This window comes from Plecotus auritus (assembly GCF_963455305.1).
Source record: "Plecotus auritus genome assembly, chromosome: 9".
NCBI classification, from domain to species: domain Eukaryota; kingdom Metazoa; phylum Chordata; class Mammalia; order Chiroptera; family Vespertilionidae; genus Plecotus; species Plecotus auritus.
Window position 1 is genome coordinate 135,801,372 of NC_137783.1, and position 18,858 is coordinate 135,820,229.

Here is an 18,858-nt window from a genome sequence, read left to right on the forward strand (position 1 = left end):
GACCGATAGCCTTCCTGGACCAATCCTAGGGCTAAGAGTGCAGGATTGGTTATTTTCAAGAAGGCTCTTTTTACTATATATAAGAACACTTAACTGCTCTTTCTTCTTTGGAACACTTCTGGGGTTTTGCCTACCTGTGTTGCCCGTGTGCAAACTCAAAGGCCCTTGAATAAACCTTTATCACTTATCTCTAGCCAAAGCCTCCAGACCCTTTTTGAGTTTATATGACACATGGTTGGAGCAGCTGCACACACAGTATCACTTCTCTATCCCAGGGCCCAACTGAGATCACAACCTACTTCTTTGCACTCACACTGAGATACATTTGGGTTGACCCCCTAACTGCACACTGGTTCCAACTGAGGGACTCGAAAACACATTGAGCTTGTGAGTTCTGGGAAGTAGGTCAGACAAACAAAAAGAAGGTGGTGGAAAACAACCTCACTCATCATCTCCTTAATTCTCATGTCACCTATGAAGTGGGTGCTAATATTAATCCCACCTTAAATGAAAGAGAGAGAGAGAGAGAGAGAGAGAGAGAGAGAGAGAGAGAGAGAGAGACTCACAGAATTTAACTGACTCAGCCAACATAGTAAGTGATAGGGCCAAAATATGGACCGAGTCTTTTGACCCTATACATTACTGGCATACACCAAGGCTATATTGAAGCAGGCAGGATCTGAGCATCCTCTGCCCAGCTGCAGGACTCTGATGCTCTGTGGACCAAAGTCTCAGGTGGACAAGGCCCGGTGGAGAGGTTTCCCAGCCGGGGGTGGCGGGGGGGGGGGGGTGTCTATTTCCTTCAGCCATCTCAGCTCTCTGGCCAAAGCCATTCCTCACTCTGCATGTTTAGCGCTGTGTGTGCTCTGTGGAGACTTTCCTGCCTGAAGAGCTGGAGCTGAAGCTGAAGCTCTCCCTGGCTTTTCCCTAACAGAATGGCCAGAGGTTGACTTCATTGTGGTGTTTGCAGAATTCCTCCCTGGCGTGGGTGTTCAGACAGTCAGTCAGCTTAGGGCTGTGACTTCGGTCCTTCCCCCAGCCCTGGGGGCAGGTCTAGGTTGTCTTTGCCATGAGAACCTTCTCTTCTGGTGGGTGAGGCGGGATGAGCCCGCAGGGATGTCTTCCCCCTTGTTTTATTTGTACATGGCTTCTCCCCGCTGTGCGTTTTCTGGTATTGGATGAAGTTTAAGTTCTCACTAAAGCTCTTTCTGAACTCAGAACATTTTATCACGTTTTTCTCCCAGGCAGGTCCTCAGATACTAAAGGTTCCAGTTGCTATGGGTGAACACTTTCTCACAATCAATATACCTATACTTTCTCCTCTGAAGAAAAATTATACAAAAACTTGGAAATAAGGCAGAAGGATCAGGGTTAGCTGATTCTCACAACACAGAGAATCATTCAAGTGATAATTTTCTCAGTTCTCCCACAGAAAGGACTCAACTAGGACCACTCTAGACGCAGAAAGATGCTGATTGATTACAAAGAATGCCTTGGGCATTAGGGCTCCATCCTCTTTTCAGAAACCCGGCTGCAAAATACCATTGGAGGGGAATAAAATTTTCTTTAACTTCTTACAGGTGTACGGTTTCAATTAAATAAGATGAAGAAATTCTAGAGCTCTGCTGAACAATATTGCACCTTTGGTCCACAATAATGTGCAATTAAAATATGTTCAGAGGATAAATCTCATGTTATGTTCTCATGAAGGTAAAATAAAATAGTCCCTTTTCTTTTCATCTTCCCTCAGTCTTCTGGTAGGAGATGGGTGGGGATGAGAGACAAAGACAGGAATTAGATCCAAATAATTGTTCAGACACAAACACACAGAACCTCAAACTCACAATGTATTTGAAGACCCTGGAAGGCCAAGGAATACAGAACTTTTCTGGGTAAACAGAAACAAGGGATGAGTTTTTACAGGTGTTTTAAATGGGCTCATTTCTTTCGTTCTAAGGAATTTTTACATTACTCTGTCAAAGTTGTCACGGCAATATCATGTATATATTTTGTCAAAATTTTCAGACAACCCAGACATTTGTAAAATGAAAAGATATTCCATATACAACTGCTGGTAACAGTTGTAAATGTGTTTTTTCCAGACCTCCTCTTTATTTTTTTTATTTTTTTCTATCTCTCTCCCTCTCCCTTTCTCTCTGAAATCAACCAGACCTCCTCTTTATTTATAAAAATACAGAATTTTATTCATCTTTCCCAAACACATAATTATTACGCTTCCATATTTCTTTTCTTAATTAAGTGTCAGAGCATTGTTCTATCTCATTCTTCCTAACAGCTGCATAGTATTCCATTGTATGGTTGTTATCACAATCTATTTCTTTGATCACACACTGAGATACACTTGGGTTGACCCCCCAATCCCCAACTGCACACTGGTCCCACTTTTACACTTCTCGCTCAGCAGCTTACCTGGGTTCCCTGCCACATTTCCGTCTTTGACCTTTGCCTCCAACTCTCTGTTGCCACCTCTTTGGATAGAAAACCCAGGTTTGGACTATTTACTCAGCTGTGAATTTAGTCCTCTTCAGATCGTAAGTTCTTGTTTTGAATTTTGTTTTGAGATATCTATATATCTATATCTATATCTATATCTAATCTATATCTATATCAAATTTATATATATCTATATATGCTTATCTATCTGCTATCTATCTATTTATATATAGAGAAAGACAAAGGTAAGCATTTATTCTAGTAAGGTCTTCAACTAATTGTGTTGAGGCCCATCCACATTATTGAGGGCAATCTGCTTTACTCAGTGTCCACTGATTTATACATGTACATGTATATATGGATGTACACACACACATCCTGTTGGTTCTGTTTTTCTGGATAACCCTAATGCAGACCTAAACTGAAGGCTCACTATTATGTGCTGCTTTGACAGCTGGTAAAACGAGGAGAGACATGAATGGTCCAACTTCAAGTCCCCTCCCCACTCTGCTTCCTCAGATCAGGTCCTGTAGCCAAATAACTCTCCTTATCAAGGAGACCAGGCAGAGTTCCCACTTACTCTGAGTAGTGGGTTTCGGTTCCCTGCCAGCCTGCAGAATTATTCAAACAAGCCAACCACATTCTACATCCTCCCATGGGAACCAGGGGGCACCGCATCCTCTTTGTACTAGAAAGGCTGAGCCCCAGAGCCCCTGGTTGCTCGCTCTGTTCCTGAGTGCAACTCCGTGCGGCCCTGTGTGGCATGTGATGTCCCCCTCCTTCAGGATGGGAGCATATGTGAGCAATCACCAGCTATTATCTTATCTGTCCAGTGTTAGGTGCCATGGGTTCAGCCATCCCCCTAACTCAGTGGTCGGCAAACTCAACAGTCAACAGAGCACGAGCCGTGGTTTGCCGACCACTGCCCTAACTATAGGGCAGGAACCCCCTCCCTCAGCAAGGGATGAATAAGAGGTGTTTAAAACAAAAGGTTATGGCCTAATCGGTTTGGCTTAGAGGATAGAGCATCGGCCTGCGGACTGAAAGGTCCCAGGTTTGATTCCTGTCAAGGGCATGTACCTTGGTTGTGGGCACATCAGGGATGTGCTGGAGGCAGCTGATTGATGTTTCTAACTCTCTATCCCTCTCCCTTCCTCTCTATAAAAAATCAATAAAATATATTTTTAAAAAAATAAAACAAAAAGTTACTATTCCATCAAATTCTCCCAACACCTGGGGTTGTCATAATGTAAACTTTTAGCCAATCTATTAATGTCTCATTATGGTCTTAATTTTTATTTCGTTGATTACTCATGAGATTGAACACCTTTTCATGCTTATTGTGTATTTGTATTTTTCTTTGGTAGTGTTCTGATGAAAACAAAATGCAGTTCTGTTTAGCTCCTCTGGGAAGCTGACTCCCCAGGATGCAGGGCTTGGCAAGAGCAGGCTGTGGGCCAAGTCCTGACTCTCTGGGCAGGTCAAAGGCCGTGGGGCAGGAATGGCTCATCCCATTCCTGGGAGTGTGCTGGAGGAGCCCAGGTGTCCTGAAGGACCCAGAATGCGTAGGAATTCCAATCCTGGCTCCTTGAGGCTTTCTATTCCTAGACCTCAGTCATCTGTAAAATGAATGGCTTTCATTTTTGCTTTATCTCACACACCCCTGTACTATAAGTTCTTTCATATTTGCATTGGACTGAATTGTGTCCCCCAAAATTCATATGTTGAAGCCCTAATCTGCAGCATGCGTGTATCTGGAGAGAGAGTTTTTAGGAGGTAATTAAGTTTAACGGAGGTCATAAGGATGGGTCCCCGATCCAATAGGACTTGGCTTTATATGAAGAGGAAGAGCGAGACCCACAGATACACACTCCGTGTTAGGACACAAAGTGAAGAGGTCAAGGCCATCTGCAAGCGAGGAAGAGGGGCCTCCCCAGAATAGTATGCTGGCACCCTTATCTCAGAGTTCCAGCCTCTACAACTCTAAGAAGATAACTTTCTGTTATTTAAATCACCCAGTCAATGGCATTTTGCTGTGGTGGCTTGAGCTGACTAATACAATATTGTTTAATGGACTTGTTTTATTTACTTGAATACACTTATATAAAAAGGAAACTTGACCTCTCTGTAAATGGAAAATCAGTAGCGCTCACTATTAATAGAATGAATCAGGGCCGACCAGACACAGGGTCTTGAGCCCAAGATACTTTTAGGCGTTTATGAAAATACTTTAATTTTAATTAAAAAATTTAACAGAAGAAACAATAAATGTAATAATGAATCAGTTCTGGATTATATTCTTTTTAAAAAAATATATTTTATTAATTTTTTTACAGAGAGGAAGGGAGAGGGATAGAGAGTAGGAAATATCGATCAGCCGCCTCCTGCACTTAAGGATGTGCCCGCAAGCAAGGTACATGCCCTTGACTGGAATCGAACCTGGGACCCTTCAGTCCGCAGGCCGACATTCTGTCCACTGAGCCAAACCAGTTAGGGCTGGATTATATTCTTATTTATAGTAATGAAATAATAACATGTAACATTAAAAAATCTATTTGTATTCATTTCAGAGAGGAAGAGAGAGGGAGAGAGAGATATAAACATCAATGATGAGAGAGAATCATTGATTGGCTGCCTCCTGCACTGGGAATCAAGTCTGCAACCTGGGCATGTGCCCTGACTGGGAATTGAACTGTGACCTCCCGGTTCAATCACTGAGCCATGCCAGCTGGGCAATAAAATGTAATTTTTAACCTTTTTTTTTTTTTACTGGAAGAAGGGGCCACCCAAGGTAAAAGTGACCAGGGCCCCTGAAAGTCAGAATGCAGCCCTGGAATGAGGTACCTATGAAATAGACGCCAGGAGGATTTCAGTACAAGAGAAGTGAGTCTATAGAGTCCTACTGAATTGAAATAGAGAGGGTCTACAACTAAACAAATTGACAACCAAATTTGTCATTTGATTAAACTGTTACTTCAGATGAAACTTGTATTATTTTTCCTGCTTGTATATTGTTTTCCATAGAGTTGCTTTCATACGGATTATTTAGCAAAGTTCAGGTTTCAGAGTGCTTTTGCTTCGTAAATTTAGGCTCTGCTATGTTCGACCTTTTTGTTCAGTAAAACTTATGATATTATAAAAACAAAACAAAAAGAAATATGCTGAACAAAGTTATCGGATTTAAGTTCAGCCTCCTAACTTAGTCATTCTAACACGATTATTTTATTTGGGGTGGTTGCCCTGGTGTTGCTCCGGCCTGAGCTTTGTGTGAGCTACCTTCAGGCTATGGTCTGAGCAAGCAGGAGATACTAGTACACGCTGGTCTGCATCAAATCAGAAAAATGTCTGGCTGTGTCTAAAGGACAGGACCCACTTCCGATTCAAAAAGGAGCCAGCTACAAAAAGCCTAGGACCCTGCTGTCTTACGGGCAGCACTTAAGTAGATCTTCATCCAATTCAATATCAAGGGCATTCCTACTGGTTGACACCCATATGGGGAGAACTTAATGGGACCTTCTCAGCAAATGGAATCATAGGAGTCCTCTGTAGGGAGTGATTCTGAAGGCGTCCTTTCCTGGAATCATAGTCTACCTGAAGAAAAAATTTACATACAGACATTAATATGCATAAGTAGATATGTATATCTTTGTGCTTGGGAGATTGTCATAGTGTAAACCATGAACAGCCTTTTGTTTATGGACAATCCCATAATAAAACTCAGAAACCAAGACAAAAGGAATTGACTTCAAGGGATCTGAGCCTTGCTGCCCATGCAAGGGTTGATTCATTTTTATGCTTTTTATGATTTCCGCATTGGCAGAAGTATTCATACTTTCTGTGTTTTTTTAAATAACTCAAAATTTTATTACTAAAAATAGAAAATTTGAGTACATTTAGAAAAATAGAAAAAGTAGAAATTGCTATTAACCTTGTGCATTAAATAAGCAAGCAATGGTATCCCAATCATTTTCTTTATTATTAGTGAGGTTAAATACTTGTATTTTTTTTAGTAGTTATGTTTTCTCTTTGATCAAATGTTCATGTACTTTGCCTTTATAGTACTTACTATAGTTGCTTTGTTTTTCATATCAGGTTATAGGATCTCTTTATATAAAAATCTCTATATATAAAAGCCTAAGCGACCATTATGACAGAATGACCAGAACGACCGGTTGGCCAGTCGCTATGATGCGCACTGACCACCAGGGGTCAGATGCTCAATGCAGGAGCTGCCCCCTGGTGGTCAGTGTGCTCCCACAGCCAGCCTCCCGCGGTCCCTCCCCCCTGCTGGCTAACCCCCCATAGACTCCTATGAGGGGGCTGGCTGGCCAACTTCCCAGGGTCCCTCCCCCTGGCTGGCCGGCCCCCCTCGACTCCCCTCCCCCCCCCCCCCCCCCGGTAGGCCTCGATCACTGGCCAGGCCGAGGGACCCCACCTGTGCACGAATTCGTGCACCGGGCCTCTAGTAAAATATAATTTAAAAGGAAATGGGATTTATAGTGAAAAATTTTCCTTCCCTTCCCATACACAGTCACCTAGTTACCCTCCCCAGGGACCATCACAGTATCTTGTATCTTCAGACATGCTGCAGGCATATGAAGGTGAATATTATATTACTAGAGGCCCGATGCACAAAATTTGTGCAGAGTAGCCTTCTTTCCCCCAGCTGCCAGCACCGGCTTCCCTCTGGCACCCGGGACCTGGGCTTCGCTCTGGCTGCCGGCAGGTACCTGGGACTCCTGGCTTCCCTCCGGCCGCCGGCTTCGGCCTGAAGGACATCTGGTCTAATTAGCATATTACCCTTTTATTATTATAGATGATTACACAATCATTTATTGTCCAAATATCAATTCATTACTCCTTACACCCACTGTTAAGAGCCCCATTTTACAGATGAGGAAATGGATAGGCTAAGTAATTTTCCCAAGGTTTTTCAGATAATAATAGTCGAGTTGGGATTGAATCCTGATTATTTGTACCTGGGAGTTATAATTTTCAAAGTTCCTCCACTTCTGTGAGCTTAGCCTCACTGTGGTCCTGGGAAGGAGGTGGGAGGTTCCACAGCTCACCCAAGGCCATACTGCACTGGGGGCCCATGTGAAATTAGAATCCAGGTTCTCCTTGGGGCTGTTTCTGGCACACTCACAAAGGTCTGCATCGTGTAAGGACAAGGCCCTGCACGTGGGCCTCCCAGCTGTATGGGCGGTTAGAGTCCACCCCAGGATGGGGAGGCTGGGTTGAATCCATGACTAAATTCAATTCACTTCGGGGTTGTAGGGTTTCTGGATGAGAAAGGAAGGAGAGCCGCAGAACTTTGGACAGACTTTGCTCCACATTGTGGATCTGCTTTCAGTTTCCACAGGCATTGCGACCACACCTTTTCTTTTTCTGTTCTCTCTTCTGGGTACACACTCATGCAAGTTCTTACTCTAGCGAACTTCCTCTGTGTTGCAATGCACTTGGGTTTTTATGTCTCCCAGGAAACCTTGCCCCTCTCTGAGGTTGCATCAGGTGACCCCTACTCCAGGCTCCCACAGCACTAGGTGGCTCCCTAGATCCTCCTGCTTACCACTTTGCATTAAAAACGCAGGGGCCGCATTCTTTCCCTCAAGGGCAAGGACCCCACTTTCTCATCGTGCTGTTCTCTAAAGGTCAGGGCCCGACACTCAGTAGTAAATGCATGTTAAATGAGACGAATGACCAGAGGTAGGGTGAAACGCCCGGGGTTCCCTCATCTCTACCTAGGTTAAGATTGTGGCCAGTGTCCTATTCATTTCTGGCATGTAGAGGAAGCCGAGTTAAAGTTTATTGAATTGAATTAAACAATTAATCGTTCTGCAAATACATCGTACGTCTGCGCAGAAAAGCAATTCGGTTCCAAGACACTTAAAAACCCTGTGAGGTGGTGGGCACAGAACTCAAAATAGGGGCTCAAAGCATGCTCATTTCCTCCTCAGCTCGACTGAAAGCGGTGGGGGTAAGGAAAGTGGGTTCAATCCTCCCAAGGCGTCTCATTATTACTAGGGCATTCTTCCCCAGATGCTGCTCAGTGCCCAGGGACTGCTCTTCTACGGTGGCCTCGGCTCCAGGCTGGGGAATGGGTCTCTGCCTTACGCTCCTGGCCCCTTGGGGAGGCACACAGTAGGCCCGCAGGTTGTAATAGATCGGTGGTAAAATAAGGGAGGTTCCTGAAGTCCGTCTTGGGGCCGCCCACTGTTTTCCCAATCGACACATAGCAGGCACTTACTAAATATTAAATCTAATAAAGGACCCAAAGCAAGAGAGAATGGTTCCAACAGCGCCCCTTGCGGCGCTCTTCACCACGCCATCACCAGGGAGAAATGACCCCCAGTTGCGCCATCGAAGGCTAGACCGCACAAAGGATCTCAACTGCCAGGGCAGGGGCCTTTGGAGGGCATATAGTCCAGGGGACTCCAAAATTCGCTAGGGGGGCTCAGGGCAGCGGTTTGAGGGTGGAGGCCGCCGAGCGAGCTGTCGGGAGCTGCGTTTGCAGAACCAGCAACCTGCACAGACTTGGGGCAAGTATGTGTTTGGAGCGGCGGGGAGCTGGGGGAGCCCGGGCGCGCGTCCGGCAGCGGAGTGGAACCAGAACCCGGATGGGCGGACCCCAGCCCCGCGGCCCGGAGCGCTCGCCGCCTGGTGCACGGCGCCCCCCAGTGGGACGCCAGGATCTAGCCACGCCGCGCGCTCCCAGGCCCGCCGCTCTCCCAACAAAGTGCGCGAGTTCCAGGGATCCAGCCCACCGCGCCAGGGGCCGGGCTGGGTCCGGTAGTCTCCTGCTCTCGGCGGCCTCCCGTTATCAGCGAAGTCGGCGGGGAGCAGGTTCCCACGGTCCCTCCGCCTGCTTGCCGGCGCGCGGGTGAGCGGGAGCGTGGGCGGGGCTTCCGGAGGCGGGGTCCTCGGTGCGGGACGAACCCGGGCCGCCTGCTGCTCAGTGTCGCTGCAGTCACCGGAGCCCACACTCGGTCCCGAGATGACTGCGTGCAAGCGGGTGGCGAAGGTAAGCGCACGTAGGTGACCCCTTTCTCATGGCTCCCCTCGCCGTCCCCAGTCCCTCTGCCCTCCATCCCTCCCCAGACTTGTCCGCGCGCACTTGTTTGTGCAGGTTCCGGGGCTGCTGAACCCTGTTACCCCCGTCCCCTCCCAGAGGAAGAAGGGTCTGCGAGAGGGGTCGGAGCTGGAGTTTTGGGAGCGGAGGGCCATTTCGTGCCGCTGTCTCCCTGAGCCGTAATGAAGATGGGGATGAGCCGGCTCTCCGCAAACTGGTTTCAGTTTCTTTTCACTTCCAGAAACTTGTGATAACTGTTGCTTGCCTCTCAGGTGCTGAAGGGTTCCAGGAGCCGGGTGGGGTGGGCTTGAACGGAGGACATCTAGGTCCTTGTCTTGGAATAGCCCGGGACCCTCCTCCTTATTTGGTACCTACATCACTAGAGTCCCGAGATGTAGGGGGACGGGCGCGGGGGGCGGGAGGGGGAGGTGCTGAGTAGAAGTTGGGAACAAAGTTCCCTGGGTATTTTTAGGAGGAAAAGCTATCAAAGCGGGCCTGGAAGGTGTCCTGGAGTAAGAGTGTGCATTCATTCGTTCTACAAATGTTGAATGCCTACCATGTGCTGGTTCCTGTGCAGAGATGAGCAAAAATCCTGCCCTCACCCAGCTTGCTTTCCAGTCGGGGACACAATTTGAAATTAGGTCTGGAAGGATGGGGAATAGAGGATTTCCCCCAGGAGGTGGGGAAACCCAGGGTGTTTTCAGGACTGGATGGAGCCAGGAGATAGAAGGGGAAGGAAGAGCAATCCTGGTGAAGTGAGTCTGACATCCCCCAGATTCTGACCTTCTCAGAAGTGCCCCTCTAATGTGCAGAGTGGGGGACAGGCTTGAGAAGGGTCACAGGGGGTGCCTGCTACCTTCAGCCTTTGAGAGGAAGGTGGTCCCAGATTGGGTCACCTGGAGCAGGCACAGCCCAGAACTGAAATCTCAAGGTTGGGCAGAGGGTCTTCCAGCCAAGTGGGAAAGAGCTAGGAGCTGTATTTGGTATTTATCCCACTAGCACCATTAGGTGCCAAGCAATTTACACATTAGTCATTTCATCTAATTTACCCCCATTTTACAGATGAGGAAATTGAGGCTCAGAATCACTTGGTTGTCAGGGTCATCCAGTAGGGTGTGAAGGGGCTGGGATTTGAGTCCAGGTGGATGGGGCTCCAACCTGCAGCTTCTTTCCGGGGCCTCTCTGCTTTCATTTTCTGTTCCTTTGAGTCAGGTAATTCCCTTACAGGCCTCAGGAAAGAGCTGTGCGTCCTTGCTTGGGTTTCCACATTCTCGGGCTTGGGGAAAGTTTTGGCAGAACTCACCTATAAGAGTGATCCCAGTTAATAGCAAGCCAGGAAATGTCTATCCCAGTGGTCATCAAACTCATTAGTCAACAGAGCCAAATATCAACAGTACAACGATTGAAATTTCTTTTTGAGAGCCAAATTTTTTAAACTTAAACTATATAGGTAGGTACATTGTTATTAACTTAATTAGGGTACATGGTATTTTGTGGAAGAGCCACACTCGGGGCCAAAGAGCCGCATGTGGCTCGCGAGCCGCGGTTTGCCGACCACTGGTCTATCCCACAGCTTCTCTGTTCAACCTTGGCCTTCGTTATTTCCAAAGAGTCACAGATTATATTGGAACTAGGACTTGGAGTAGCAGATGCTTCTAGTTTGGGGGAAATGATAAATGAGGGTCAGATAGTAGTTTGTTGGCATGAACAGAGATGGACTATGGGCTGAACCTAGGAAATGGGTGTGTTTATATATTGGGGGGGGGGGCAGATAAAGTTCAGGTGGTCCACAGTACTAAGGGACCCCTCCTTGTGGATGGGCTGTGAGAAGCCTTCTCTCTGCTTTTGTTTACACCAGGGTCTGTCTCTCAACCTGGCCACCATTGACATTTTGGGCTAGATAATATTTTGTAGGATGTGTATGAGCATCCCTGGCCTCTGCCCACTAAATGCCGGTAGCATCCCCCATTCTGTGTTCCAGAGCATATGACCTGCCCTTGAATGTCTTTTAATCTTTTAATTGTTCCCCCCACCAAAGGTCTGTTGTCCCACAGTTTGAACCCTGAAAGGGAGAGGGCTCCTTGGTCAAATAAGTTTGAGAAGTACTGTATGTTGTGGGCTCACATCTTGGAGGTTCGTGACACACGATAGCATGTTGTGCCTGCTGTAGAGAAATCTGTTTAGCTAGCGTTTCCCAGAGCTTGACCGTGGTAACTGTGAACCTTGCAGGAGACACACATTTGCTCTGACTGGGCCCTCTGCCTTGGTGCCTCTCCCCTTCTCTGCAGGCTCCTTTAATGCCCCATGATCCAGCTCAGTGTCACCTTCTGCAAAGCCTTCCTGCTGTCCCCTCCTCTCCTTCCCCGTTACTGTCCACATCATCACACCCCTGGTTCTTCCATTGCTCCAGTGAAGTTCTTGAGGACTGGGCCCTGTCTTAGTCAGGTGTTAGCAGAGGATGCTCAGGAAGGGCTGCTGGGAGAATTCAGTGATGTGCAGGTGACTGGGCCACGTTTCTAGGAAGGTGAGTCACTCCTGTCCCTTGTTTCTCTGTGTGGTGTGTAGACTTCTGCTTTGCATGGTCTGAGTCATCTCCCTCCCTCACCCTGGGATGGAGGAGTCTGCCAGGCACAGGGTGATGTCTCTGCTGCTGTAAGCATGTAAGGACACACTGTCACGCTGGACACTAGTGGATGCTAGGGAGGGCCAGAGGGAGGGAGGGTATTAGGACCTTGTGACTCTCTAGGAAAAGGACTAGAGGATGGAGGTTAAGTGCCTTGGTTTCAGGAGAAACGACTCCTAAGAGAGTTGACTCCCAAGTTCTAACATCTGGAAGCAGTGACCTTCATGTTCCCTTCACCTGGCACCTCCAGAGCTGTGTGAGACTAATACTGGCTGTCACTTAAAGTACTTAGCACCGGCCTGGCACATACTAAGTGCTCAATAAATGGGAGCTCTGACTTTGCCGGCTTCTGCCCCATTTGGGACTTAGGACAGCTTGTGCTGGGGCAGGGGGAAGCGGCTGAAGTAGGGGAGACTAAGCCAACTGCCCCCCCTCAGGAGCTGGAGGATCTTCAGAAGAACCTTCCCCAGTACCTGCGGAACCTGTCCAGCGATGATGCGGATGTCCTGGTGTGGCACGCCCTCCTTCTGCCCGTGAGTGTCCCTGGGATCCTGGTCCTGGGTTGGGGTGACTTGCCATGGGCCTGGGCAGGGATGGTTAGGACTGGGCAAGAATTTTCCCTGTGTTGGGGTCCCTTTTTTACTGCCTCTGCCATTGGTAGAGGGGTCTCTCTCTGAATTTATTGCTTCTGAGGTTGAAGCAGATACCCTTTAGTTCACCCATGCTGTCGCAAATGGTAAGATTTTATTCTTTGAAAAAACAAAGAAAAGATTTCTTGGACCTTTGTCAGGGGCCAGAGATAAACTTCCTGTTTCCCACAGTTGATCGAGGGTAAAGAGTGGTTCCCCAAATTATGCCAACCTCAAAGTGTTCCCCAGGCGTTTGTTATATCAAGACGGTCAGTGAAGCTGACATCTACACAAGTGGCGTCGATAAAAGAAAGCACGTTTCATCCGTGTCCTGAAGGGGTCAGGGGTAATGGGCACAGAAATGAGTCAGTTCAGCTGAGAATACTTTCCTTAGGAGGCCCTTCTCCAACAGTGTTAGTGCTTAATTACATGGAGTCGTGTTGTTCAGATTTCAAAGCTCACAGATAAGATGCAAAAGTCATTTAGCCTTCTGTGAGGCCTCATCCTTGGCCTTGTCTCTGCTTCTTGGTCCCACCCCCTTCTTGTTATTCAAGAACATAAAAGCTGAGACATTTTATCTGCCCAGTAGTTGCCCCATCTCTTATTTCAGACACATCCAGGACCACTATGGCTTCTGTTTTGCCTTCTGCTAAGGCAGAGGAGTTCTCTTAAAACCCTGACTGTGCCTAAATGTGTATGTCATTCTGTCTTTGTCCTGTCTTCTCAGCAGCAAAGGTTCTGAAAGGTCTGGAGCTTTGGCACCAGCCTGGACTGGGGTCACCGAAGTTCCGGAGTTTCTTTTGTCTCGGGGTGTAGCACAGTGTTCATGTGTGGAAATAGAGTCCACAGCGTGGGTTCCCATCCCAGCCCTGCCACTGTGGGCCTGGGCAAGTTACTTACGTGCATTGAACTTGAGTTTCCTCACATGGAATTGGAGATGCTGATAGTCATGAGTTTTCATAATACTTACAACAGTTGACACAAATATAGTGCTTGCCATGTGCCAGGCCCTGTTCTAAGTCCTTAGCATAACTCATTTAATCCTCACAGAAGCCCTATGAAGAAGTATATTATTATTCCCATATGGAAGCACAGAGAAGTTAAGTTACTTACCTAAGGTCACACAGCTAGTGAGGAGCAGAGCCAAGATTCACACCCAGGCAGTGTGGCTCCAAAGTCCATGCAACCCCTACAGTCTGCTACACGACCTAATGTGTGCCAAGCCCTTAGCACAGGGCAGCACAGAGTAGGTGCTCAGGCAAGCCTTCAGGTTGCTCAAACTCTGGAGGATTTCCTACTGGTTCCATCCCTCGATCTCTTTAGCCACTGTATTCTTTCTTTATTTTAAGTCATGTTAAAATACACATAACAGTATTTACCATCTTAACCATGGTTATGTTTACAGTTCAGTGGCACTGAGTCTATTCACATTCTTGTGCAACCAGCCCCAACATCCGTCTCCAGAGCTCTTTCATCTTCCCCAAACTCCGTACCCAGGAAGCACTACCTCCCCATTCTTCCTTCCCTCCAGCCCCTGCTAACTTTCTAATTTATATCAATGAATTTGACTATTCTAGATATCTTCAAAATGTGTTCTTTTTTGTCTAGCATATTTCACTGAGCATAATGTCTTCAGAGTTCATCCATGGTGTGGCATGTGTCATAATTTCCTTCCTTTTTAAAATATATTTTTTATTGATTTCAGAGAGGAAGGGAGAGGGAGAGAGAATCATTGATCGGCTGCCTCTTGCATGTCTTGCATGCCCCCCTTCTTCCCCCCGCTACCCCCCCCCCCGCCCCCGCCAATCGATCCTGCAATCCAGGTATGTGCCCTGATTGGGATTTGAACTGTGTGACCTCCTGGTTCATGGGTCGACAATCACTGAGCCACACCAGCCAGGCTGATTTCCCTTCCTTTTTTTAAAAATATATTTTATCGATTTTTTTATAGAGAGGAAGGGAGAGGGAGAGGGATAGAAAGTTAGAAACATCGATGAGAGAGAAACATCGATCAGCTGCCTCCTGCACACCTACTGGGGATGTGCCCACAACCAAGGTACATGCCCTTGACCAGAATCGAACCTGGGACCTTTCAGTCCACAGGCCAATGCCCTATCCACTGAGCCAAACCAGTTAGGGCTGAATTCCCTTCCTCTTTAAGGTTGAATAATATTCCATTGTATGTTTATGCTACATTTTGCTTAAGCATTCATTCGTAGATGGACAGTTGGGTTGTTTCCACGGTGTGTGCTATAATGAATAACGCAGCTGTGAATGCAGGTGTACAAATACCTATTTGAGTCCTTGATTTCTCTTCTTTTGAGTAAGTGAAGTGGAATTGTTGGATCATATGGTAATTCTGTTTAAATTTTTGAGGAACCACTGTACAGCTTTCCACAGTGGCTGCCCTATTTTACATCTCCAGTCCCCTGAGTTCTTACCGTTTCCTCTCTTTCTCCATTTCATCCCCTCCAACCACGGTGTTTCCTGTATTTGCTAACAGCTCCCAAACAGAGGGTGTGTGTCCTTCTCTTCCGTAATTCTCAGGAAGGCTTTAAACTGAGATGACCATTTGCAACAACATGGATGGGCCTTGAAGGTAGATGGAAAAAGACAGATACTGTATGATCTCACGTCAATGAGGAATCTAAAAAAAAAAAAAAAAAGTAAAAATAGCAAACCCCAAAACTCCAAGAAAAAGAGATCAGAGGGTGAAGGGAAGGGGAAATGAAAGAAAGTGGTCAAAAGATGCAAACTTCCAGTTATAAGGTAAGTAAATGCTAGGGATGAAATATATAATGTGATGATCATAGCTAACACTGCTGTAGGTCTATAGAAAGGTTGTTTTAAGAGAATAGATCCTGCCTTAGCTGGGTTGGTTCAGTGGATAGAGCATGGGCCTGTGGACTGAAGGGTCCCAGGTTCTATTCTGGTCAAGGGCACATGCCCGGGTTGTGGGCTCGATCCCCAGTATGGGGCTTGCAGGAGGCAGCCGGTCAATGATTCTCTCTCATCACTGATGTTTCTGTCTTCTTCTCCCTCTCCCTTCCTCTCTGAAATCAATAAAAATATATTTAAAAAAAAGAGTAGATCCTAACAGTTCCCATCACAAGGATAAACATTTTTTTCTTTTCTTTTTCTTGTATCTATATGAGAAGATAAGCGTTAGCTGGTACTGTTATGGTAATTATTTCACAATACATGTGACCTTAATCTTCAGGTTATACACCTCAAACGTATATAATGGTGTGTGCCAATTATTTCTCAATAAATCTGGGGAAAGGTTAATTATCTGTACAAAAAAAAAAAAAAAAGATGAGATGGTTCTTAGAGCTCATTTATCAAATTTTACCCACTTTTCAAATGAGGAAACTGAGGCCTAGAGATGGGAGGCGCTGGCCTGGGTCACCCAGCGAAAGCCAGAATCTGGCTTGTGACCATCCCCCTCCACCCCAGGTCAGAGTTCTTTTGTGATTCCACTCTTCCACTAACCCATGGCTCAGTTGCCAAATGAATGCAGGTGCCATCTGTCCCCATTCATGATTCTTTTTAGGAGTGGAATAGAGGCTGCCTTGGACCCTGGGGTGGGGGCAGGGAAGGGGGAAACCGGACCAAGGCCCGAGGAGGAAAACGATCTTTTCAGAGCAGCCCTGCCTCGGAACAGAGCTTCACTCCTTTTCTTATACAGGAGAAGCCGCCCTACAACCTCAGGGCCTTCAATGTGCGCATCAGCTTCCCCGAGGAATATCCAATGAGACCCCCCACGGTGATGTTCACAACCAAGATCTACCACCCCAACGTGGGCATTGATGGCCAGATGTGCCTACCCATCATCAGCGATAAGAACTGGAAGCCTTCTACCAAGGCCTACCAAGGTGGGCTGGGTTCTGCCTCCAGGGAGGGGCCCATGATGGAGAGGGGTTTTAGGGCTGATTTTGAGTTAGAAAAACGCAAAAGAGAAGAGATAAAAATTGTGGGTCTCAGTGGAGTCTGTTGTTGGATAGAAGGGATGTGTCCTGAGATACCTGCTCCTGCTTCTGTTCTTACATGTGGTCAGGTGTGACAACAGCGTGTCTGTGGGTCACGGGAGAGAAGCAGCTGAGCTATAGAGGGACGGGCTTGGGATAAGAAGGCCACTGCTCTCTATCTGTGGACCTCGGTGAAGTCTCCATTCCTTTCCAGGGCTCAGTGCCCTAAAGGACAGTTGAGGGGGTTGGCCCAGTCATGACAATCCACATCACTTAATTAAGCACTTTGGGCACTATGCAGAGAGCTTCACGCATAATCTCATTGAGTCCCCTGAGCAACTCCACAAGACAGTGCTCTCCTTAGCCCCATTTAGTAGATGAGCACACTGAGGCACCGAGAGGCGAGGCACTTGCCTGAGGTCGTTCAGCTGGCCAGCGGCAGCGCTGGGATGCGGAGCCGGGCTTGGCTGATGATCTCGGCGCCATCCAGCAGGTCTCTCTGCAGAGATGGGAGTGTTGTGTGCACTGTCCAGTTCCACAGTCAGTAGCCACAGTGTGGCTATTGAGCGCTTGACATGTGGCCAATGGGCCGAGGAACTGAGTTCCTAGTTGTAGTTCTTTTTAATTCATTTAAAACGAGATAAGCACAGGTGGCTATTGGCTCAAGTCAATGTGCGATCTATCCTGCCTCTGGACGATCTCAGTTCTTAACCCCGGCAAGGAGGGTCCTGGGGTGGGGGCGGGTGGGGAGTGCTCCTTGGATGACCTTCAGGGACCCGTGAAGCACTCTCACCTCAGAGCTACCTGTTTGTGCGCGTGTGCACGTGCCTGGGGAGACGGGCCCCTGCCTTCACCAGGTTCCCAAAGGCATCTGTGCAAGATCAATCACCGGGCAGTAGTGGTTCTCAGTCTTTAGCCTCAGAACCCTTTTTCCCAAATAAAAGTTCATTTGGAATCCTAATATCAAACAGAGGGAAACGAAGTGGTTCTTGTTGAAAAGGGAGTGGGACCCAGACACCCCACGTATCTCATCACAGAACATAGTTTAGAAACCCCTGATAGAACCAGTCAGAGCTTTCAGTGTCATCAGCTGGGAACTCGAGGGGCATTCAGTTTGGTTAGGGAGTCATCCTGAGAGGTAGGACCTTCTTGGGGGTTCCCCAGGGAGTGAGCATGGAGTTTCAGGGGAATCTGGGAGTGGGCAGCCATCGGACCCTTCCCAGGATTTTTCTCTCTGTCCTCATGTCCTGCTCTGGCCTCTCTCCCCAGTGTTGGAGGCCCTCAATGTGCTGGTGAATAAACTGGACCTGGGGGAGCCCCTGCGCCTGGAGCTTGCTGACCTGCTAACACTGAACTCGGAGAAGTTCCACAGGAGCGCCGAAAAGTTCACCCTCCAGTTTGGAGAACCCCGGCCCTCCTAGCTCCAGTTCTGGCCCTCTGCACTAGGTCCTGTCCGTGTGATGGACGGACATACCACATGGACTGGAGCCAGAGCCTCTTGGTGGCCCATGTCCTGCTCAGTTTTTCTGTTTTTCCTTTCTTAGGTTGTTAGTTGTTAGTTGTGTGTGTGGTATGTGTGGACCCAGTTCCAGGTTCACCTGGCCACAGGTGTGCTTTCCACTCCCTTTCTGTGCCCCAGAGCCAGGCAGTTTAGGTTTGCAGAGTCACAGGCCAGCTTCTACTAGTGGCTCCATCTTAGAGATCACCTTCCAGGCCAGCTCGCAGGAAATGAGCCCGGCAGCCAACCAGAAAACCCCTGGGACCCAGGCATCTGGGGGAGTGGGAGCGGGAGGCAGGCACATGGAAGGGAGTCCCTTGCAATTGGGTGATTTGTTGATTACGTTATCAGCCAGGCTGTGTAGATTTAAGTGCTAAATCTTTTCTTTTCCACTGATGAATCACTTAAGTGAAGAATCTCATCTCTGTCCCAGAAATCTGACTACACAGTTTCCAAACCACTTGCAATCCCATTAGGTTGGGGGCCAGGCTTCAGGCTGGGAGGAGTGGCCCCTTCAGCTTCCAGTCAAGGGGGAGTCACGGAAACCATGTGTTTTTCCAGCCATTAAAGTCTCAGATGACTTGTGGAGTCTGGCTCCGTGTTCATTGAGGGGATGG

General features: G+C 47.6%; 1 protein-coding gene across 4 annotated transcripts in view; it reads left to right on the forward strand.

Moving 5' to 3' along the window:
* UBE2L6 (ubiquitin conjugating enzyme E2 L6) overlaps positions 1 to 18,829 on the forward strand; it is a 58,166-nt gene extending 39,337 nt beyond the window's left edge. For 3 of the 4 annotated variants that reach the window (XM_080688341.1, XM_080688343.1, XM_080688342.1), the window contains 3 exons: positions 12,584 to 12,679; positions 16,464 to 16,650; positions 18,013 to 18,829. In XM_080688341.1, coding sequence (XP_080544467.1) covers positions 12,584 to 12,679; positions 16,464 to 16,650; positions 18,013 to 18,164 — 435 coding nt within the window. In that variant the 3' untranslated portion in view covers positions 18,165 to 18,829. Of the gene's footprint in view, positions 1 to 9,133; positions 9,476 to 12,583; positions 12,680 to 16,463; positions 16,651 to 18,012 lie in introns of those variants that run through there. The other variant, XM_080688344.1, reaches the window with a different exon arrangement.
* Positions 18,830 to 18,858: the final 29 nt, after the last annotated feature.